General features: G+C 35.3%; 1 protein-coding gene across 50 annotated transcripts in view; it reads left to right on the forward strand.

The window, feature by feature from the left end:
* RIMS1 (regulating synaptic membrane exocytosis 1) overlaps window positions 1-24,797 on the forward strand; it is a 191,849-nt gene that overhangs the window by 113,294 nt on the left and 53,758 nt on the right. For 20 of the 50 annotated variants that reach the window (XM_027644818.1, XM_027644813.1, XM_027644822.1 and 17 more), the window contains 4 exons: window positions 31-143; window positions 5,604-5,633; window positions 14,021-14,133; window positions 22,380-22,546. In XM_027644818.1, coding sequence (XP_027500619.1) covers window positions 31-143; window positions 5,604-5,633; window positions 14,021-14,133; window positions 22,380-22,546 — 423 coding nt within the window. The remainder of the gene's footprint in view (window positions 1-30; window positions 144-5,603; window positions 5,634-14,020; window positions 14,134-22,379; window positions 22,547-24,797) is intronic. The other 30 variants (XM_027644835.1, XM_027644844.1, XM_027644847.1 and 27 more) reach the window with 2 other exon arrangements.

Genomic DNA, 24,797 nt, shown 5'->3' on the forward strand with positions numbered 1-24,797 from the left:
ATTTTGCTTTTATCTTAATTTCATTTGCAGAACACATCAACAAGGAAGTCCCACACAGTCTCCTCCTGCAGACACATCCTTCAGCAGTCGTAGGGGAAGACAGCTACCGCAAGTTCCAGTAAGAAGTGGCAGTATAGAGCAAGGTATCAAATAATGAGCTTATGACAGCTCAAACTCTTTGATTTCTTACCTTTCTTTACTCAAAGTCTACTTGCATACCTATGTGCCCAATGCCGTATTTCTACCAATAAAGCAATAGAAGAGAATGAAAGCATATTTTTAGTTTGGGAAATCTAGCAGAGTTTGACTGCTGGGTTATTATTACATATGGTTTAATTGCCTTAATTTTCTAGTACCATTTTATGTTTAAAATTTCTATTAGTCATGGTAGTTTCCAACACATATCTCATATGTTATCAGCTAAAAAAACCAGGGGCAATGATTTTTGCAACATTTTGACAGTCTTTCTCATTTCTTATTTTGTGGTTTATATTTATTGTTGTGCATTATTAACATAGATTAATAATAAATATCACAAATCTGTTTTTTGTCTGGAGCTCATACTTCAGTGAGTAAAGAATAAAAATAATCACCATGGGAAATGTTAAAGTACAGGTCACAAACCCTTTCCTGCTTAAGAATAAACGGATCAGGCAAAGACCACTGTTTTTATGAAAAAGACAACATAGACCTAATGGTTGTGGAAGATGTGTTTTACATACTCATATCAAAAAATATGTACATCACTGTTTCCTTTTCTAGCAACATACAGAGTATGAATTATTATGGTAAAATGAAGTGGCGCAATGTCTAATATTTGCACATTCATGTTTTCTTCTGTGTTTTAAAAACTCTGTTTTCACATTGACTACAAACAATTACTTGATTACCATATACGACAAGGTTTTCTTTTATGTGGAAATTAAAGAAATGCTTCTAATGAAATATGTAGTGCTTTACAGAACTGTATATTAATCACACTCTTGGATAGATGATGTTGCTGACCATGATGGCCTTATCATGACAGATTACCATTGGGGTTTTCGTGTATGATGGTTTGCATTAACATGCAATCAGTTTGCATTAATTTTATGGTGATGACATACTAAACCTTCAATTAGCACATATAAAACATACTCTTGTTTTATAAATGTATTTATTCTGAATTATAAATATGCTAATATAAGTGGCTTTTAATAACCTTAAACTTTACATTTGGGTCCTTTCATTTTGTAGTGAATCTAAAACTGTCTGAATTATAAACTAGTTACAAACTACATTTGCAGTTTCTATTTCTGCGTATTAGCAAGTTGAGTGCTTTTTAGGGAAATGTAGTAAGTAATGAATTTCAATTTTCATGTTTCTTCAATTTCAGAACTTGGTGCAATATATAATGATGAATCAACTCTTAAATTAATTTTAAGTTGGCTTTTATTTGGATACTCATATCATCTTTGTGCTGTTCTTGATAGCTGATGTGTGAGAGTAAAATACGAGTTTGTTGTTTTGTTGAAGGCATTGGAAATACATGTAGAACTTAACATGAAACTGAGTAGAGATGGGATGTGTACAGAAGAGGAAAGAAAAAAAGAAAGTTGAGCAGAAGACTAAAGCTTCTCTGAGTTTAGAAAGTTGTTGATACTGTGAACACCTGTAAAGTAATGCTGTTTCAGTGAACTCTTGCTTACACTTGTGGTTGATAAACTTGTGTCTTATGTATAAAATACACGAGTAGGATGCGTCATATTGTTTGCTTTGTTGTTATATATCATACCACCAGTGTCATATGGCTGTAATACATGGATTTAAAGGTTAAAGAGCTTTCCTTCTCTATACAGTACTATGGTTTTGTCTAAGTGATTGACTTGTGCTTCTGAAAGGGAGGTTTTCTGATTTTACCCACATTTAATACTCTGTTCAGGCTCAGAATGTATTTGCAGAGAAGTAGTAAATTGAATAAGTTTTATAAAAGGTTTTTAAATAGTTTTGTTAGTATCTGCTGAAATAAATATGCTAGTATGTCTAACTTTATACTACTGTAAGAAATTAAATTCAGTGAGGCATTAAGACCACAGTATTTGCTCAAATTTTAATATTAGTTTCATCTCTTTAATCCCTGTCAAATGAGTATCAGTGTCAAATGTGGTGACTAGAAGTGATCTGACCTTAATATAGGACTGAATCCAACGTATTCTGAGTTCTGTAAAAGATATGCATTAACTGTACTTGAAACTGCATTGTGTCCTTATTGGTTTAAATTCACAGTCACCATAGATAGAGATGATGTCAAAATGTGGTGCTATATACAAATGTCACAGGAAATATTTCAAAATGTGTTTTCTTCATTTACAAATGAAACTACATTTTGATGGTCAGTATTGACATCCTGCATTTCCAGGAAAACCTGTATGATATTCTATAAAGTATCATTTTTATAGTAAAGTACTTCTTTACACTCTGTACAAATCCTGTTGTTTGGTGAGGGTTGAATATACATCTAAATAGTTACATCTATGAATCTAAGTCTGTTATACAAGTCACAGTGATTGCTGTAAAAAGATTATGTGTCTGTATATCAAGGATGGGCTCCTTACTTGCTCTTTGCATATTCAGGAGACATAGAAGAATCCAGGAAAGTAATTTTATTACTCTTTAAAGCTCTCATTATGGAACAAATGAGAGTTAATGAAGGAGCAAGAGACTGGTAACAGTTTTCATCTGGAGAAACAGAGTGATATTTTGACTCTTAATCTTTACCTATCATGTCAAGTGATCATATTCATGCTAATAAGGCTTCTTTAAGGATTGACACTGCATCTCAGACATTCCATTTTGTTGTCAAATTTAGAACTAAAAAAAGGTTGTTGTTTTAGATGATGTTGTTTTAGTTACTACTCTGGCTGGCAGCTTGAAAATCATAAAATTTCAAATTATGAGAGCATAAGATAGTTTTACAAGGTACTTTATTTAAAATAAAAATCACAGAAGTAGTTGGTACAGAGGAGACCAAAGTAGTGCTCCCTATGCCATTACAGAAATAGGGTTGGTACTGCTGATTGGGAACAGAGAAAAAAATGTAGAGAAAAATCCAGTTTAAGGACTAAAACCTCAAAACAGCACTATTATGCACACTGGCAAAAAAAGAAAAGGCTTCTTGGTATTATATTTTAAAAGGGAGAGCAGCTTTGTGTAGCTTTGGAATAGAGGAGGGGCACAGTTATTTTCATTTGAGACAATTCTAACTAAATATTTTTAGCAACTCCAGCGCGCGCAGACATTTTAAAGTGGTTGCAGTTAAGATTGTAGGCTTCTGCAATTTTTAGGCAATATGATTTTTATTTTACTTACAGTAGTATTCGAGGAAGTCATAGTTGTATTTCTTTCCTTTACAACCCTGTCAACAGTATTTCTTAGAGCCAGAGACACACTGGGATGTTATCGCATCTAGAAGTCTTGAGATGCTTTAATACTGGAAGTTAGTCTTGTATACATGAGTCTGTGTGTGTTTTCAAGACATCACAATTTAATAGTCATTACCCTATCTTATGTTACTGAAGAAGTGGTTTTGATTTTTTTTGTGTTAATTGATAATTTTATAAAAGGACCTAATGCTATGAAGATGTTTTGGCTCAGTGACTAAAGCAGTGAAATTCTAAGCCATGGTAAGGACAATGGTGTATTCTCAATACGTCCTTCTGTGCTGAACTGTAAGAGATTTGCTTCGCTGTTTTTTTTATTTGCATCATGTTTGAGTGGAACTGTGCAAATTTTTAAGAGGGGTGGGGATTCTGGGTTGACTTTGTTTTTCAGCTGTTTCTAAAACAACTTTGTGATGCAGTTGCGTTGTGTTTAAATGATACTTCTTTATAAAGCACACCTCTGTGATCTTTACTCAGTCTGTCCTCTGTCATTGCAGCTATCAAACATCATAGGAATTCTTGCTTGAATAGATTTGAGGGTGGGTCTCTGCACTTTCATATCATGGTTAATAATTGTATTGATCAAGAAAATTAATACACCCTGAAGATCTGGAACTTTGTCCTTCACTCCTTTTTACCTGTAGTAGATAATAGTAGGGATTATAGTAGGAAATCTAGCAAGTAAATAACAAAAAAATGCTATGTACTATTGAAATTTATAGACCAACAATATAAATACAATGATTGTAGTATAGAAACAGTCTTTCAGGGCTAATTCTTGCAAAATAAGTCTTCCTCCCTCTATCTGCTTCTATTTGCGTCTTCACAGTGTGGTTTCTTTTTCATAGCTTCAACAATGTAGTTTCCTATTTCAGAAGTCCTATAATGAGAGTAAGGTTAGTGATAATTAACAGTCTTTTTAAACATAAAGAACACCTGTGAACATAACTGAAGTAGGGTGGTTGTGTGTGTTTCCAGTGGCAATAGGCCTTATGGAGTAACACTGAGAAAAGCAGAAGTGCGTCCAGCATTAGGTATTGCTGTGTCTTGGCTTACGTTGGAAAAGGCTGCACAAGCTTTGTACATAGCTTGTATACAGGGTGAAGTGCATGTGTGCATGTGTGCTACTGTTGTTACATGAGGAAAAACTACATGAACATTCTGCTAGTGCTGAATGGGGATTACACGTATAAAGTTCATATGTGTAATGTATATACAATGGTAGTCACGTCACAGAGGAATGAAGTGTTTTGATGCCCTGTATTTCCTTTTTAACGAATAAGAATCACAACTTTGTACAGAAAATCAGTATGTTGTCAAATAGTACATTGAGTTGCAAGTATCTTTTTATATTTAACCAACTTAAAATCCTAAAAAAACCCCCAAAAAACGAGTTGCTAGTGAAAACTGTTCCGTTTATATGTACTTGATCATTGAAATGTCGTTGCAGTGAGAGTATGGTTGGGCTAAAGGTAAAAGATCAAACCCTTTCAGTTAAAATATTTTTTCTGATCTATCAATATAAGAAAAAGAAAAAGTCATCTCAGTTTTAGATTTCAGACTTTCAGTGTTGTTTGTTTTGTCTTCATATATCTGGTTTTATTTTTAAATTAATAGGTGGCACTTCGTATTTTGAGGCAGCTTGTGGAATCTTTACTCACGTTGGAGAGCATTTTTTTTAACATTGCTAACTCTTGCAAATAAGTACAAGCCTCATAATCTTGTATATTTGCCTGAAAAACTGATTTTCAGTAGTCCAGTGGTTATTGAGTATTATAGATTTTAATTAATAGAAAATAAATTTGTAACACTTATTATTGCAGAAAAGGCTTCAGAATCAAAAATAGTACTGTGTAGTTCAGGGACAATGATACTTAAAGCAATTTTAAGATTTTTATGTCATTCTTAAATTTGGGTATGATGGTACTGCTCTAGCAGAATACTTAAAGACTCCACAATCTGGTTCTCTGTAACTTCATTGTTCCTCTTAATTTTAAAGAAAAAGTCATAGGCTTTATTATTTGTCATGGTTTATCATTTTAATTTTCTACATTACTTTTACATATGCTGGAGTACTGCCTACTGTACATGCCATTGTCACATGTAACACATTTTGTTATCTAACTTTAAATTTGCTGATTTCTTTTTCTGTTTCCATCATTCCGTGCATTTAATTCATTGAAGAGCAAGAGACTTTTAACTCTCCCACAAAAGGTAAATATTTATGTAATTTTTTACAAATGTTTGGCGACTGTTGATACTGGCTTTTCCCTCAGTATATGCCATGTCAGTATGTAATATTTAGTTAACAATGTTTGGCATGTGAAAAAGTTCTTTCTCAAATATCTCTATGCTATCTCATGCCCCTCTTTAAAATCTGAAGATGGTTTCTCTTGTGATTTTTCATGTTCTTATTGAAATGCAATATACTGGATTTAACAGGAGTAGTTATGATATTTTACATGGCTCAGAAGGTACTTGATTGAGGTAAAGTTCGCACAAAGAATTAAGATTTTTCCTCAACTGTTCTTGAGCACAGTATCTGCTTCTAATGATGCAGCCATGGCCCTTGATATCTGTGAAGAATGTTTTGTAGGTGTGCATCTAGGAACAGTTGGAGGTGACAATGACAGAAACTATCCTGTGTATGTAGAGAGATTCTGAGCTGTGTTCTATTTGCATGTCAATCCCATGACACTCAGAAAGTAAATCCTGATGTAGGACAAGTTTCTAGGGGCAGACATATGGTGCTCATCTCCTATGAGTTTGACCTCCTATCAATTCTCCATGTCTGTGCTGATACCAGTGAATCAAACAACAGGTATCTAAGGCTGTCTCACGAAATGCAAAGCGCAGTCTGTCATGTCCTTAAAGGCCACATTGCAGAGATATCCTATTTTTTTTCCTTTTAGCTGAAAGTAGAATTTATATCAAAATCCAAATGAAGTTTGGAGAGGAAAAAAAATGAAAAAAAACCCCAACCTTTTAATTTAAAAAGCAAAATACTATGCTGCACAAACATTAATAATGCAGATTAACCTTTTCTAACCTTTATTCCTGAGTCCTGCACATCTTAGGAAATTCTGATCTGAATACAGGCTTTGGTGGGTCAAAGCCAAACTGTGAGTTGAACTTGAATCAAAGAATTTCCTTCTACTTTTTACTTTCTGAAAGGGTGAATGCTTAGGTAAAAATACAGCAGCGGCTCTACTAGCTATAAATTCCAACCCCAATGCCGAGTATACACGAATATGTTTTCACAATTATGCTAAAAAAAAGATGAAAAAATAATATTTAATTTAGGCATTAGCAATCACAGGTTGTTTTTGCAGGTTTAGGAATATACTATGAAATGTCGTAAGAAAGTGCTGAGAGTGGTTGTTTTTACAAATTATTTGTCATTTTTTCTTTCTTCAATATTTGTATTTTTCTCAAACAGAACAGTACAAATCAATCTTACCTGTTTGTTGATTATGCCTCTTTCAAGTTCACAAACCTTGTCCTGTGATTTGGGCTGCAGTGGATGGTGTTTTGTTTAAAACAATGGACTTTATGCAGACAAACTAGACTGCCTGTAACAGGTTTGTAAAAAAACTTGTTTCCACAAGATTTGGATGGATCTGGCCCAAGATTTGGGCGTGTATAGAAGGTGGTGGCATATTTGCATGCAGATTCCTCTGGTTCAAGGATTGCAGATGCAACCCAGAGGCAGAAAAGAGCTGGGCAAAAGAAGAGGAGAGGGAAGAGGCAGAGTGCTGGCAGTTCTGGGGGACCATGAACATCTTAAATTGAGCTGACTTACACTAGTAGCCCAGTGTCACTTCTGATAAGAGGTTAAAAGAATAGACAGTAGGTGAATGGGAGATGAGGATGGGGGAGTTACAGGATGTTATGTGAGAAGAGACAGAAATATGAGGGAAAGTGTATACTACAGATGTGAACACTGACCAGATAAATCTGCAACAAAGCAATCAAGCATCTGTCCCATGTTATCAATGGGAAAGTTTGAAAGTCTTCAGCAGATTATAAAAATGATGACTAGGTTTGATGTCAAAACCAGTGGTTTACTTTTTTTTTCAAATTTTAAGAGATATGTGTTTGTTTTCATGTTCTTTCATTTTAAATGGAAGCTTCTATGTGGATCATCCTTGAAAATCTTTGAGGAAGAACTGAATGTTGCATCAGCCAGTTCAGGTTTTTATTTTGGCTTATCTTCCCTCTGGAGTCAGTTCTGAAACTCAAGATGGCCACCGTGCCTCTGTGTGTACTGGGAGATCCAAGCTCATTTCCCAGCTTGGAAGTCTGACTATGTGCTTTGGTCATGCCTTAATTCTGACTGGGAGGAGGTCCAGAGCAGTATCAGCTCCCATGGAAAGGAAATCCATGTGCACAAGCTTAAAGGAGCCACAGCAGCTCTACTCAGGTAGAGGGACCAGGGCTGCAGAGCAGGCTTCAGAGTCATCTCCCTTAATATCTGCACGTTGAATGAAGTACTCTTCAAAGTTGTTTATGAAAGAAGCTGTAACAAGTTCTTTATCTTAGCAACAAATTGATTTTTCAGTGTTACTAACCTTACCTTTCAAAACATTTATCTGCTCATGATTCCAAAATTTTGTATGCTTTTTCAATTTCATGGTAGACTTTGCTCTGAATTTTTATAGTTGTGAAACCTGTCACAAGGATATTTTGTGCCTGCATATTGCAAAACTCATCTTGAAGGATGACCAGAAATAAACTGGAGACTCTGTATTATTTCTGAAATGGATCGTCCTGGTCCGACACCAGTGTGAATTCTCTTTTCTATGCCACACAGCCAGCTCTACACTAGGGGATTCTCCCATCCAAATCACACCACGGCTTTATTTCCCTGCCTTTGTTATGGACATAAGTTCTGCCTAGTTTCTTCTTCAGCTGCCACTTCTCAGTTCCTCAAACCAGATAGTTTTTTCCCCTTGATTCCCATCCACAGAGCATCTAAGTAGCACAGACAGATGAAGCTCCTGACTTTTGCCTGGTAGAAAGGCTAAATGTACATGCTTCTAGGCTGCATTATAGCTGTAGCTGTTTGTCACTGTTCAGCTTTTTTACTGATTATGAAGACTGAAACTAAAGAATAGGTCAGACCTCTGTTGGCTTCTGGGATAAGTGCAATTCTCTGTTTCCCTGCAAGAACATGCTGGTTTTGCCCCAGAAACACTGTTACTATAAAATAGTCTTTATGAGTTAAATTTTCACTTCAACTTACTTCTCAGTAGCTTCCTTATGCAAGCACTCTTTCTGTCATTTTACACTTCTAGACTTTTTCCTTTGAAGTTTGCATCATAAAGGATGTGTGATGTGTTCTGGAAAGAGTTACAGCTATCTGAAATCTTGATGCAAATTTCTTCTTTTTATGTAGCTCACTCAAACATTTAATAGTGCAGTTAAGACTTGAAGGTTTCCCGAGTTGTACTGTTTGCCTAGGCCTCCTCTTTCTGTCTTGATCATCTTCAGCAGAAACAAGGAGTGCCTCGAGAAAATTCTGTATTTGTTGTAGACTCCACCGTTACAGAAAATGGTACAGCCAGCGCTGAGGCATCCATAGGTTTTCTGTAGTCTCGAAAAGACAAGTATGATTATCAGTTTTAATCACAGACCAGATAGTGTCACCAGTCATTCTGGCGTTAAGCCCATGCTTGGGTTTGAAGAAGAATGTCCTTTCAGAAGGACATTCACTTCACTTTCACTTAATGACTGCAAGTGATGGAAAACTGTTCCTATGCTTAATCACCTGACTTTTTAAACATATGTGTTAATACTTATCTGACTTTACCAACCTTTTTTGTCAAGTGTATGAGTGGGTTCTTTTTAGATGTTATTTATTGACAAGAGTCACTGCTTTCCAAAGTCTGCAGAATGTAGAGTCTCTTTGATGATTGTTGCAATATGAAAGAGGTGGATATCTAAACAGTTAAAGCTCAGGAATTAAAAACTAGAGCTATAAAGGCAGGTATAGCATTTTTGCTGTTGCTTGCTAGTTCAGTATTCCTGCCTATGTACAATCCTTATTTAAATGATCCCACATAGTTTTCATACATTATGTTATCAGCTTAATAGATGGGTGTTTATAACGTCATGACATTTAAGAAATTTTGTAATTTCTTAAAGTTTAGACCCCCTTTCAAACCTTAAATAGAGAAGCTTAGACCTTAAAAATACTTCAGTTTCTTTTGTGCTGGTCGCTGTTGTTAGTGGTGCTTTTTAGCTCTCACTAATTTTCATAGAATTGGTCTGTTGTTGATGCCAATGCAAATTTAATTTCTTTTAAAATCACATTTCTTGAATTGTTAGATTCACATTCTGTGGATAACAGAAATGTGCCATATGATACCTTCTGTCTACAATAGTTTTATTAAAAAAAAAAGAAAAACGTTATCTGCCCTACTACATTTAATACATCAGTATAGTATATTGGTTTTGTAGTATTATTGTTGTGTTATTTTGTACATAATTGAAAAGGTGGCACGTATTCTGAACAGTTAGGATTCTAGCCAGGTCTAACTTCTCTATCAGTTAAACAGCAGATAGGGGTTGAAACATGCCCATACTAGTTTCCTGAGGATAGGAATAAAAATGAGGGCTGTCAACTAGTTAATGCCTTCAGATGTAACTATAAATCTTACCATAGTGCTCACATATTAAAAGGAGTATTACTAGTACATAAAGTCTTAGAAAACAGATAAAGTGTTAGAAAGATTAAGTGTCTCTCTCCTTTAAGAAAAAACAACTGTTAGCTAGTCCTAATTTTCTCTGAGGGTAGATAGTAGGCTGAAAATGAGATCTGTAGCTACTTTCTTTAGTTTATTCCCTACTTCTTTTAAGTAGTGTATTATGGACTTGTGTATTTTATATAACCCCCAGTTTTCTTGCCGACGGTGATGCTATATGACATGGAACGTCCCTTTGGTCAGTTAGGGTCAGCTGTCCCACCTGTCTCCTCTCACAGCCTACTTGGGGCTGTGGGGAGCCTGGATGGTATGGTGGATTGCAGCATGAGAAATAGAGTAGACCTTGGTGCTATGCAAGCCCTGCTCAGGAATTGCTGAAACATCAGTGGGTTATCAACACTTAGTCGCAACTCTAAACCTTGGCACCACGCAGGCAGCTGTGAAGCAAATTGCCTCCATCCCAGTCAGACCCAGTACACCTGGGATTACAGGAGTCAGACTGGTTTATAAATAGATTAATGGAATTCAAATACAACATGTTGATTCCATTCCTATGTCTGTCTTTTCTCTCCTGCATGGCTTGATTCTTTATGTACATTATTGTCTTACAACCTTCACATGATTTAATAGTAGTAAAATCTTTGGCTATAAACTCTGACCCCTTATTTAAGTGGTCTGATCAATGAGTTCTCTTTTTTCAATTACTTCTTATACTGATCGATCTCACATCTGAATCATCAGCTCTTGAAAAGGTCAGAGTTATAGCTCTTTGCAGCATAACTTCTGACACCAGAGAGAAAGATGTTGACAAAATTGTAGTAGCTGTAGTTACACCATTAATTTGAGACTCTTATGGTAAATCTCCATGTTTGTAATTTCTATGACCACTGTACAATTTAAAGGTTTTAGGATTACAGTGCTTTGATTTGTAAGTTACTGTGTGGTCTTACCTCTAAAGACCTCTAAGAAAAGCACTCTGTAAATACTGATGCCCTAAAAGAAAATATACTCTATTTTTCTAAGAGGCAGGCTATGTTCTTGAAGTATTTTTTGTGTCAAGTTTTTGTTGCCTGTGGTAACCAGCTGTGTTCCAAGAAAGTAATGTGATCATATGGTGTTGTTACCTATGGTTGTTGCAGTTTTCCTACTGTGCTTTTGCTACGGTGTTAGATTTATTTCTGCTTCCTGTGATTAACATGTAAAGGTTATACTGGGCTACTTGTTAGGCAGATGAAATTTTCCATCACAAAACTGAGCTACAACATATGCTCAGATGTACTTGGTGAACAAAGCTAAAAAGAACACAGCTGTATTTTCCAGAACAGACTTAATGTTTCATACAATTGCATGCTTAGAAATAAATTAACAGCCAATTGGTGCTAAATTCTGTTTTACTCCATGCACAAACCCAAGTTTCTCCATTAGAGAATTTAGATTTACTTCACAGTCCCCATTAATTGTTCTCATGTTATTTTATATAATGATATCTAACAATGAAAACCAGAACATAAATGTGTTAAGATTGAGGATTTTAAAACAACAAAAATCAAGAATTACAGAATTAAAGTTGATTTACCCAATCTTGACTTCATTAATAATCTCTGAAACAGCATTTCATCACATAATAGAATATTCTTTCTCAGGCATCATAACTAATACAGACTAACATTATATCATACACATTGTTTAGTGTAACATACAGTTGACAGGGTAAAGCACCTAAAATTCACACAATGAAAGAGTGATTTTTTTAGAGTAACTCTAATTTGTGCACCATACACAGAAAGGGCTAAATTTTTAAAGGGGTCTCATTTTTCCCTCTGATTTCATATCCTCAGTCTATTTCATGCATGTATGATAGGATTAAGATATCAAATTTTTTACTCCACTCCCTAATTGATATATCTTAATCCTTTCATATCTGTCCTTAAAATAAGAGGCCATCTTTAAAAATTTCACCTAAAGTGCTCAATTTTGCCTTCAGATACCTCCATGCAACTTCCATTGAAGTAATTGGAGCTGTGCCTGCATATCTGATGGTGGAACTGGACTCATTGCAATTAAGGTACACATTTACTGACATAATTAGTCATCTGGAATAATTGCTGGGCCCAGTGTGACATTCTGCGTGTGCAGAATTTGATAGATTAAACTCTGCGTGTGGGAGATTGAGGATTATGATAACTTTATTCCATGCCTTAAATTTGCAGTTGTAGCAGAATTTTAATGTAAATTGATGTATTTAATTTTCCTATTTTTAAATAAGAAATGTGGAAGGAGGACGTGAAAGCAACATACTTTTCACAGTGATGTCTCTGTATATTCTTTCATACTGAACCAGCACATAGATATTCTGTTATTTCCACATTTACAGATGGTAAATGTGCACACAAGCATGATTTGAGCAGTAACATACAGTTTAAAATATCCAATCCTGAGCTGACTGCTTTTTTTTTGCCCTTGTATCTTTGTGCTTGCAAAGCACAAACAAAAAAATAAGTGTCTAAAGAATGCCACAGTTAACTAACAGCATAAAAGCCACATATGAGAAGTTCAGTACTTCTTAATTCCAAATACAGATCTTTAACAGATGTGATACAGTACTTATTTTCCACTATTTTAAAATTCTCTGCATTTTGTGATTACAAGTTGATTCCATGCAGTTTTTAAATTGCTGTCTCTCTCCCATCATTGTTCTGGGGCGGGCTGTTTGACTTTTAAAACTAGTTGTTTTGGAGAGAGTAATATAAATCCGTGATTGACCCAAAAGCAGAAGATTTTGTGGAGGTTTTCCCAAATAAAAATGTGACCACAAATGCCAGCTTAAAAACTGTTAAACCACAATGAACATAGTGAGTACTCTTGTGATTTAGTTACTGATGAATATTTGGGTTGAGTTCTAGAACTGTTAAAAAGTGCCAGTGCTCATGGTATTGTAGTTCCAGTATTGCTTTGCATTTACAGTGTTCCAAATTTAAGAATACACAGTTCCCTCTGAAATTTATTCACTACCACAAAGGTTAACTTATTTTAAGGAATCCTTAGCCCAAAGGCTTTTGCACTACTCTGTCTGTTAGTTCAAGGTCATCTACCTGTGGCAGGCACAGTCAATATTAATTGACAATTAATTATTTCATTGAGTTAATTAATTAACTTGTTCGAATTGAAGAAGATGCTCTTTATAGCCCCCCAGCTTCTTAAAAGCTTAAGATAAGACTTCTGTTTTTAATAAAACACTGCTATAGGAAAATTTAAAACACAAGAAAAAATAAATTATTTGAAATAAAGGTGAACCTTTGAGAGCAAAGTAGTGATTTTAAAGGACTTTTTGTTTAAAAAAAAAAAGCTACAAAAATACTGTATCTTTTATATGACTGGTTGAATGAAGATATTATTCCTCTCAAATAGTCTGTAGCTATGGCAAGCAGTTATGTTTCAAGATAGTAGTAGGAGTTAATTACTTTAAAAATAAATTTTAGTATCTGCTCAATGGATTAGTGCTTAGAGTGCCATTGTAATATTTTATACATTTAAGCAAATACATTGTTAGATGATCATGGATTTATGTCCCCTCCATCCAGAATATTTAACAGGTTTATAATTCAGCCTATCAGCTAAATTCTTTCACTCTTTTCATATTTGTTGCACCAGCTTGATTATGTGTAGGAATTGGGATGTCTGCCCATTTTCAGGTAAAGACTCTCGCAATGGAAATGGTTGATTTCTTGACATTAGTGTTCCCTTGTTCTGTGCTTACACCCTGCTTGTTCTACATGTTTGTACATTTCTTTGTTTCGTGGAAATGGAAATAAGCTAAAATTGTTGCTAAACCATTTGTTCTTTTCCAAAACTTTTTCACTATTTTTAATTGATCTTCATTGTGTGTTTTTGCAGCAAGCTTAGTAGTGGAAGAGCGAACGAGACAGATGAAAATGAAAGTGCACCGTTATAATCAGACATCAGGGTCTGGTTCTAGCCAAGAACATGAGCGTGAGCAATATACCAAGGTAAAGTCAGTAGTAATGGAATGATACTTTGGCCTGAAAATTGAGGGCATAAACCTGTTTATTTAAAATATTATATAACCTTCAAGAACACTGTGTTTTAAAGCCTGGCAGAAATGTCTTCAAGTAATAGCTTTTTAACCCATTTTTGCCCCCCTCTGATGTGCATTAAACTTAGTCCTTGATGTCACCTGAAAAGGACCTGTAGATAACAAAACACTTCAAACTTAATTCAGGGAAGAAAGATCCTTCAATAGCTGTTAAACAAAGCCATATCACCTCTAGTTTAGGAAGGCTCTGGCCTGCAAATCCCTTGAGGCTGGAAAAGTAGGTCATGAAACTATCATGGTATGTTGGCCCTACTCTAGACCCTTGCTGATATCTGATATGTAGAGAGCTAGGCAGAATTAGATCAAATCCCATGCAACTGTTCTCATATTTCTATAATTTTTTGCATCCTAATAATATCATAGATAAAGTATTTCCTTTCTTGAAACACATACTGATTAATTTGATCTCCTTTTGTAATAAAAGCGTAAAGATTTTTTGTGATAATGAAGTATACTTAAAATTATGTTAATGATGTTATATAAAGGATTTTTTTTCTTGATAATGCTAAAATGATTATTCTATAACCTTGTAAATTTAAACTGTATAGGCTTCTAAGCAAATTGCTGTAAATGTCTTGCACATCTGCTCTGCTGCTTAGGAATCAAACTGTGAGGAGCTGGATGCTGCTGGAGGCACAGGTTAAAATAATGGATAACTGAGGTACTCAGCTGAAACAAAATCAGAAATTTATTTTGGAATTGTTAAATAGAAAATTGGGCATCTAACTTGTAATATGTAACAAATTTCAAAGTTTGGTTCAAAAACTTGTTCCAGTTAAATATGCAGATAACTTTAGTACAGATGTTTCTGTTTTGACACCACCTCATTGTGAACACAAAACTTCCTTAAAAAGAAGAGAAACAAGAGAAACTTTAGGTCCTCAGTTGCCAAATTGTGGGATATGAGTGCTATTAAATACCTCAATATTTGGGATAGAAACTTCCAATGAGATCCTTTATCAGAAGCAAGAATTTGTATAATTAGAACAGCTCATTTGATGGTTTGGTGTTACCTTCAGAAGAAGTCGACTCAGGGCAAAAAGGTGATATGCACTGTCTCTGTAGTGCTTCCAAACCAATAAACACGTTAGAAAAAATAAAACTGGGGTTGATAAAGTTTGCTGGAGAGAAAGGTAATATGTAATCTGAGGACTTTTACCAGGATTTGACCAGAGATGTTTTTTTAGAGTCAAAGGCCAGTTTTCTCATTTGGATTGAATGGGCTTACACAATGATTGAAATTTGTGTATTTTACATTATGAAACATATTTTTTAATCCCAAGTCTATAATACTTATCATAAGCATAATTTTTACTCCCCGGTATGTTTTTCTTATTTGGTTAGTGTAGATCCAATGTATGGTTAAATACCTGTTGGAAAACATCAACCTTCAATGTTACAGTTTTCTCTTATCCTTTAGAATCTTGAGTTTTCTAGGATCTTCTTTTGTTTTTAAGTATATGTGGAAGTTAAATCAAAATTGAAAGTGGGATTAGTACTAAATAAAAAGAACACTGAAAATTCTTTTATTCAGAATTTTTTTCCAAGAGTATGAGGACAACTTTGAGGAAGCAAATTCCCTGTCAGTTGTTATAAGAAAAATATGTTTGAAGTACCTGATGTTATGACAGGCATGTACTCTTTTTAATACTAAAAGAGTAGTAAGGAGAATAGATTAGTTGCCCTGGAGTTTAAATCTTAAACTTTTCATGTATTTTCTACATGATAATGCTTCAGTCCTAGAGAGGATGGTCCAAACTAGAATGAATTTCAAGTGCTGAGAAGAAATTATATTAGTCCATTCTAACACTCTGTATGATATTCAGAGATGTAGCTATTTGCTTCATATGACTATGGTGATAGTCATTCTTTTAAAAATGTTACCAAAGCAAACCTTATGCTACTGTCTTTACCCTGAGAAAATGCTGAAAGAGTCAAGAAAATAACCCAAACAGATGAAGAGTTAGACAGCTCTAATGAAAAGGTAGTAAGGTGGTGCGGTAATGCTGATGACTGAGACTTCTAAGAACCGAAGACCATATCTAGTTTCTGCTGCCAAAATCTGTGAAAAGTCTTTGAAAGCTGCAGAAGAAGACTTACTTTAAATAAAAAAAACCACTTAAGTGGTATAGGGAAAAATAAATATTAACTGACTAGTAAAGAAATGGCCATGGAAAGCAGAGTTTTTCCCTTTTTAACAGAAACACTTCTTTCTTTCCCAAGTATCAGTGTTTGCCCATTGCCTCAGAAAATAAATATATTCATTAGAGAAATTATGCTGAGCTGCATATTGATAAAATATTCCCTTCTCTGTTTCAGAGCAATCAACTCATATGGATTTGATTCTTCCCTATTTTAGCATTTGCAAATATGCTTGTTTTATTTACATATAAAATTCTCTAAACCTCTCAAAAATTTTCCCTCGGTGTGGACTGGATCACATTTGCAGTAGTTAATTATACATATACAAAATAATTCCTTAGCTTTTCTGTTGTATTTAAACAAGCAGGTTTTTTCCAGAGGTATTGTAACCTGGCCTTTGCAATTTCCAGTCCATTTCTGGTGCATTTCTTCCATTTTTGTAATTTTTCCCACTCAGTTTCTCAGTCTTCTAGTCTCAGTAAGCAAGCAATAGTTTTCCAAGCATGCACCGCGGATGTTGTGTTTGAACATCCATCAATGGATTTTGAATAGGTAAATGCAACATCTGTATATGTCTTCTGGCACGCTATGGGTTTAATTTAATATCTGCAAGGAAGAGCTCGGTAGGAGACTTGGAATGGTAGGAGGTTGACTGTTAAGTTTTATGGGATGCTGGGCAAGACACTTGGGACTATGTATAGAAAATGCTCTTGGACACTGATGTGGTATCTTTTTTTGATCCCCCTTCATCCACCTTCAAGAAAAAAATAGTTGCTATATATCATATTGCTACAACAGTCACTCCTGTACTGGTTGGATTTCACAAAATTCAATGAGGTCCATTCATTCAACTCATGGGCTTCACTGGAGTTCCTAATAGTTTGACTTGCCCATATTTACTGTTCCCTGTCAGGAAGCTGAGTAGTGTTCATAGTAGTTTAGTTGGATACAATTATGAGAATAGTTATTTAGAATCACTGATGCTTAGTGGGCTCTTGGGCATTACGTAAGCTGCTCCTAAGACAGATGCTGTTGGAGTCAGTGATGAGTCCTGAACATACCAAGGTGCTGACTGCTGGGCTGTGATCCCTGGCAGCATTCAGAGGAACCCTATGTGAGCGGTAAGAAAACTCAAGGTCGTTTGTATGAGTCAGTGTTTTCTGACAAAATTCATTGTTAGAGTAAGGTGCCTCAAAAGATAGCTGTGATCTCAAGAGTTGCATGAACCTCTGGCTGAATCTAGACCTTAATGTATCTGGTCTGTTTTTCTCTTTCCTCATGTTCATGTCCTCATTTTAATGCCCATTTAATTTTCTCGTTTAATTCCCTCATTTTGAGCACATAATGAGGTATACATTTGTAGAGGTTAGTTAACTGGGGCTTTTTTTGTAGTCAAAGGAGGGCACACTCCTTCAATTTTCAAAGCTGTGAACTCTTGCACTCTTCATTGTTTTGGGAGATAAATGTATAAATATAAATACTTATTAATATGGAACATAATTTAATTATAATGGATTATTAAATTACTTCCAAAATGTGCCTTATAATCAATAAAATTGCAAACATTGTTAGTTGTTAAGGAGCTGTAAAAGTATTTGTGAAGTGCCCTCTTTTGGTTTATGTCTATGTTCTTCCCATTGATGCTAACACATCTGCAGTTCATCATACCTCTTTTTCTCCTTTTTGATGCTGTAGAAGAAGCAACAGCTCCACAGGTGGTAAAGTGAATGGAAGAACTGAATTTCAGCTGTTTATAGACTTCTGTCTTTGTAATGCAGACACAGAGAGTGCAGATAGTTTGGGCATTTGAAACTAGCTGCTATTAAGGTTAAAAACCCAATTAAGGTTAAAGACCTAATCTTTAGTAATTGCTATGAAAGTTACTGCAAACTTCAGCAACTCTCCTAATGTGATAAATAGTGCACCTTGGAACAGAAATATTTCATAAGCTTTAAGATTGAGAGTTGAAAGAGAAGTGATTACATGGAACATATATTTTGTTTTGAAGCTTAAAAATTATATAGTATTTAAATATAACATGTGAGGGAAATTTATTGCAAATAGAAAGCTATAAAGAGCAGCAGTTTTCTGCTTTGCAGTAGAACTGTATCATATTACTTTTGAGCCCAGGTGGAAACCTGAAGGCATTACTTCATTGCAGATCCCAAATAAGAGGGTCTTAGCCCATGATATTTTTTTCTGAATGATAAGTTCAGGTGTATTGCAACAGTAAAATATTCTCATTTTAGAGATCACTGCTTTGTGGAAGAGTACTATTTACTTCTCTTTATATTTTAAGGGAAAAAGTATTAACTTCAAAATTGCTTTCATTTCATTCATCTGTTAGCTGAGATGACTGATTATCAGACTGTATGAGGGCTGGGTAGGAAATCAGTAGGAAAAGTGTATGCCCCCTGTAGAGGTTGGTGAATTGATTAGAAGCAGCAGCTATGGGAAGGAAGAGGTAAATCCGGAAGAAGTAGTAGCAAAATGTAAACATTGTAGCACTCAGCATTAACTTTCATCATCACCACTTTTTGTCCTAATCTCTATTTCTGTGAAGGGAAAGGTTTTCAGTTTCTGAGGGAATTACAGCCCTCATATGCAGTATAAAGGGGTAGGAAAAGCTCGGTCATGGCATGAAAGTCTCATTTAGGAGGGGTTGTTCCATGTTTTCTGCACTAGCTGTATGATTGCAATACAAAGGCAAGTAGAAGACATGGATTCAGTTTTTTCTTTGTCTCCTATCTCACCACAAAACTTTCTTTACCAGCACATGAAAAACTGTCTTTTAAGCCAGTCTGATACCTACAAAACAGTTCTATTTTTTACAGACTGCTGGACTATAGGGAGCCAGACAGGGTGATGATATCTATATAGCCCTCACTTACAGTAAATGGTTTCATATTGATACTGAACAGTCATTCATGAGGCTTAATTGCTAAACACACAAACTGAGACCTCTAATTTTCCTCTTAGTGTCCTAACCACTAAGCTGCATGACTGTGTTTGATGCTTTCTCTCTCTCCCTCCTCCCCATCTTTCCCAGCCCATGAAAGGTGGAGCAAATTCAGCACAAGTGAAACAGAGTCTTCTTCCTGACTGAAGTCCTGACATAGTCCACTGCGTTCAACTTTGTTATCTTGCTGTTGAATCATAAGTTGAGTGCTAAACAAACAGCCAGATTCAGGTGTGGTTTGGGACAAAGGCTAGCATCCTACACTTCCCTCAGTACTTAGAAAGAAGACAGGCTTCTGGCAGGACAGAGGAAGTCGCTGCACCTGGACTTGATGGTTCCCTTGATGGGAGAGTCAGCCTTCTCCAGCAGCACATCATGGTTGCTCAGGGCCCACATGAGTCTTCTACCATTGCAGATTCACTGTATACTCTCTCAAACTCAGAGGCACAAAGAGAATATGGACTTTTTGGTGAGGAAGAAAAGAAACTGAGCATTACAAAGGTAGAGGGGAGAAGTCACTTTGTCTTCAGCAAATACAAATAAAACATTGAAGTATTTCTGAGACAGTCTCTTACCATGCATAAAGAAACCCCATGCATTTGAGAGAGATTGCTTGGTTATATTTAAAAAAACCCAGCTTTTAAAACCTGACCTACAGAGGAACAATTTCTTGATATAATTTAAATATAGAGGATGGGTAAAATACCTATTTCACTGAAGTCAACATATATTTTATTACTTAATGGGATGATGATTTCTTTTGCGGATTGCAATTCTGTTTAGCTCGATGGAAAGCCAGATCATTCTATTTGTTCAGATGTTTTTCATATTTTTAGATGTCTCATTTTTAGAGTAACATGAAGGATTCTTTAGGAATTTTTTAGGTATTCTTCATAAAACATCAAAGCTGTCTCAGGAGTGGGGCAGTTTAACTTAAACTGGAAAGAGTTAACCATTCAGATTTCCAGCCTCTGAAGGTTTATGTTTAGCTTAAGTAAAAAGTTTTCATAGCTTTTATTCTTACTTTGAATTTTCTCTTGGACTTCATAAGAAAAAGGTGACAACTTATTATGAGATAGACCTGGTAAGAATTAGTATGCTTTGTGTCCATTTTGGAGAGGTATTTTTCAATCTGAAAGACAACAAGCAACAAAATTGTTTAACAGACTCTACAAGCTGCTTCCAAAAGCTGATCTGAACAAACATGTCGGCATAGTCTCACCTTAATCCCATTGGTCATTTATACTCAGATAAATCACACCAAGTCACTTGGAAAGAGAACCTCCTGATAAATTCTTGCTGTAGTTGAAAATATTTTTGAATATAGAAGTTCTTGAGTCCTCTGTTACCCACTTTATTAAATCAGAGTTCTGCTACATCTGTTTCCATGTCAATGCCTGTTAGACAAGTTATTCTGAAATCATCTGCAGAGTTTCATTTAGTATTTGAAGCCAAAAATTTACCTTTAGTAAACCAGAGCTTTCTCTCCCACAGCTGTTTTTATTCAGTCAGCCAGTGCAAGGCCCTCATAGGGTACTGCTAGAAGTTTTTGTAAGGAGTATGCTAATACACACCTGAAAAACACACCAAAATAGTTAATTTGTATAATCTCTGTTTCTTCTGCAGATTTCTATATTTACAGTTGGTGCTTAAAATCATCTTTATTCCTTCCCTTTCTCTACTCCTATTAACTTCCTCATTTTATCTTCAATATTTTACCAAGAGGTTTCCAAGTGTGCTGTGGAGACCTCAAAAATAGTTGCTGAAAGGCACTGGAGCAGGAGAAGATAAACCTGGCTTGAGGACAGGAGACCTGATACATTCATCTGTACAAACTCAAGCTTATGTTTGCCAGAGTTTTAAAGTTAAGTCATGGCATTTCCTGACTGACTCAGCCTGCAACCCAGTGCCTAGTTGAAATTTGGATATTCACAGGCTGTCACAGATTTGTGTATGATTCATAAATAAACTTTTATGCCTTGTGATTTTACAGAGCACAGATCTGGAAAATGAACTCCCTAGAGTGTCAAGTCAAAAACTGCCTAGTTCTCCTACATGTTAATAGTTTTCCCATAACATACCCTGGGAAGTATGCCATTGATTAAGTTGCTTTCCAACCAAGAGTACCTTGCTTTCTAATGATAGTGGGTTTTTGTTCTGTGAACCTGACAATTATTTGATCCACATGTCTATGTGAGTGAAAATTTAGATAAGTGTGGCATTGCTAGGATTTAAGCGTCCTTTTATATCTGTCTAACTGATGTTATCAGCAATAAGAGCGTTATCTAATAGACAGTGTGGTGTCACAGTTGATTTTAACTAATCAAGCTTCAACTGTTAGGAAAAGTAAAATAACTTCTGTCCACATATTCCTCCTGCTGGGTCTTCTGCTAGTTCTAGTGTGTGTGGATGTAAAAGCAACTAGGTCAGGGAACTGATCTGCCTGAAAACAAATACTATATTTGCTGAGTTACCTTTCTGCCTAACTAGTCCTCTAGTATCACAATGCAAAGAGATATTTTGAGACAGAAAATGTACTTTTTCAAATTTTTTCATAGAACTTAGGAACTGAAATCAGTTCCCAATATCAGCTTCATGTAGCATTACATTTCATTCAGGCTTATATGCAGTTCTGTTCCAAACTAACTCTGTACAGGTATTTCATAGCATATATTTTTAATATTTTAAAAATTTAAAAGAGAGTCTATAGTCAAATAGATGGTATGCATGTGCTTGAGATGTCTGTCCACTGCATAAATATTTCATTATTGTAGTTCCAGTGTATTGAAGAACCAGCAGCTTATTTAATTTCCAATGCTGTATTTTATTCAAAATATCTTCTTTAGTCCATAAATAGTGTTTGATTTCTACATTAGACATAAAGGCATTATTTAATGCAGGCAATTCTTTGAATTTCATACAATTTTCTTAGATCTAAAAGTAGTTAGAGAGAATTGTCATACTTAGGTCATTTGTTGTCTCAATAAATGTGTTATGTTTTGATGAGACTCCTCACCCTTTCTTTTCTTGATCTCTAGTATAATATACAAACAGATCAGTACAGAAGTTGTGATAACGTCTCTGCCAAATCATCAGATAGTGATGTCAGTGATGTGTCAGCCATTTCCAGAACCAGCAGTGCCTCACGCCTCAGCAGCACAAGTTTTATGTCAGAGCAATCTGAGCGCCCTCGGGGCAGGATCAGGTGAGTTCTCCATGCAACTTCAATTATATCACACTCCCTCTTTCATTTAGTGCCAAAATATAACCATAAATCCTTGAAACTAGATAACCACAACGTAAGAATTTATGAGAAATGTTATGCACATATTAACTGTCTTCTATTTCTGGCCTAAAATGACAATATTTTTGCAGTTGTCCATTTAAAACAGAAAGCAAACTTCCCATCAGGAGATAACAGATTAATCCAAATATTTGTGGCAACTTGAACTTGACCACAGGCTATCATCTCATTGTTGCCCAAGAATCAGTGTAATCAATGTGTCAGTAAGCTATTACAGGAGAAATATTACTAGATTTTTTTATTTAAACAATTTTTTCCCATAAAAGCTTGGTTTCTCTTTCTCTCAATCTATTTATTTTTCCCTACCTACCTGCTTTTATTTTGCTATTTTCATGTATATGATAAATTCTGAGATTTGAAACAAGCATTCGTATAGTAATTTTGATATCTCTTGTTCAAAAGTCGATTAATTCATTTGCATTATCAATAATCAAATATCTCTTCCATCCTTGATACTAATCTATTCTGGGTTTAGTCATTTTTTAGATGCACAGATTACTTTTTGTTTTCATTTAACTTGATGACAAAATTCCCAGCAGCTATAACGGCTGTAAGATTGGCTTGGTAGTCTTTGATTAGATCTACCAATTTCTAAACTCACAAAAATTTGACTTGAAGTGTTATAAGACACAAGAAGGATTAGGAACTAAAAGAAATTATCTTTATGAGGAAATCAGTCTGATAAAAGTCTGAAAGGCATCATTTCGCACCTCAGAACACTCCTAGATAGACTCAGTATCTGAGAAGCTCAACTGCAGACTTTTTGATCTGTTTATGCAATGGGAAGGGATGTTAGGGAAACTCAGAAACTGGCCTCTATGTTTGAGCTAGGTCCATCTCATTTTCTTTTTAAGGAATGTTCAAAGTTGTGTTCCAGATTGGTGAAGGTATAACCTGACCTCTGCAGTAATCCACAATCCAGCAGAACGCTGCAGTGGAACTGTAAATGTATTCAAAGTAGTTTCGATTCATGTCCTTAAATGCTGACTTCATTGTGTCCTAGATTTTCAATGTTTGTCTCTTAAAAAAAGGTTCATTCATACCAAAATACCTATATTTTCTTGATATTGAATTTTCTCAGCTAAACCCTCTCACAATATCTTTGGCAGGTTCAACAAAATCAGAATTTTCCTATAAATATGTCCAACAGATTTTATCAGAAATTTTCCTTGAGTTCAGGATTCCAGAATATCAGAACCAGAAGAACCTCATGTGAGCCTGGAAGGGGTGAAACCTGGGGTCAAATCCTCAAACTATTCCATTGTTATGAGTAGCAGAGCACCTTGGGTACAGGATTAGCTGACCTAGTGTACAAAATGAAGTGTCTACAATGGTAGCTCCAGTTCAGCTTCACTCTAGACCAGTAAAGTGAGCTGTAATTGGAATTCAAATGTCTTCCCTTTCTGATACTGTCCACAGAATCCGTACTTTAGAAACTAGGCACTTTCTTCTTGCTTGCTTTCATCTTCTCTAAATTCAGGTATTACTTCTATAGCGAACAAAATGTATAGTAATAACATACAGTGCCATTCCTTCAGTAGAAATAGGAGGAGAAAATCGACAGATTCATAAATTAAGCATAACTGGCAATAACTTTCTTCTAAGCCATCTGTGGTTCTGCTCCCCTGAAAGACCTGTTAAAATAAGTGGGACATGCCTAATGTACTATCTTTGCAATTAGCCTATTTCAACCATTAAGTGCTGTGGAGTGAAATTTAAAATAATTTTGATGTTATTTTGGAAAACATTGTATCCATCTGATTAACATCATGTTCAAAATTTTCCATTTGAGTTGTCCACACTTATTTTCTGATGTTTTCCTATCATAACTATAAAAAGGTCAAAGTATTTAGAGACCTGCAAAAATGTCGTATCATGGGAATAAGATATCAAGAGAGATCAGAATGGAAGGAAGTTGGATGTTGAAGAAAAAGAGGGCATTTTGCTCATTACTTAGCCAAAGTCAGCTTCTTACACTCCCATGTCTATACCGGTAGCCTCTATCACATAGTCCTCAGTCAATTCTTTCTGCTGCTTGCTTATTACAAGAGAACGAAGAGTTAATTTGGGGAGGGGATTGATTGTATTAGGAACAATTTTTTGCGGCTTGAGATTCATTCTATTTAACTTCAGCCTTAAAGACTATGTGGGA

The sequence above is a fragment of the Corapipo altera genome, unplaced genomic scaffold (assembly GCF_003945725.1).
Source record: "Corapipo altera isolate COAL_440 unplaced genomic scaffold, ASM394572v1 2, whole genome shotgun sequence".
In the NCBI taxonomy this organism is placed as follows: domain Eukaryota; kingdom Metazoa; phylum Chordata; class Aves; order Passeriformes; family Pipridae; genus Corapipo; species Corapipo altera.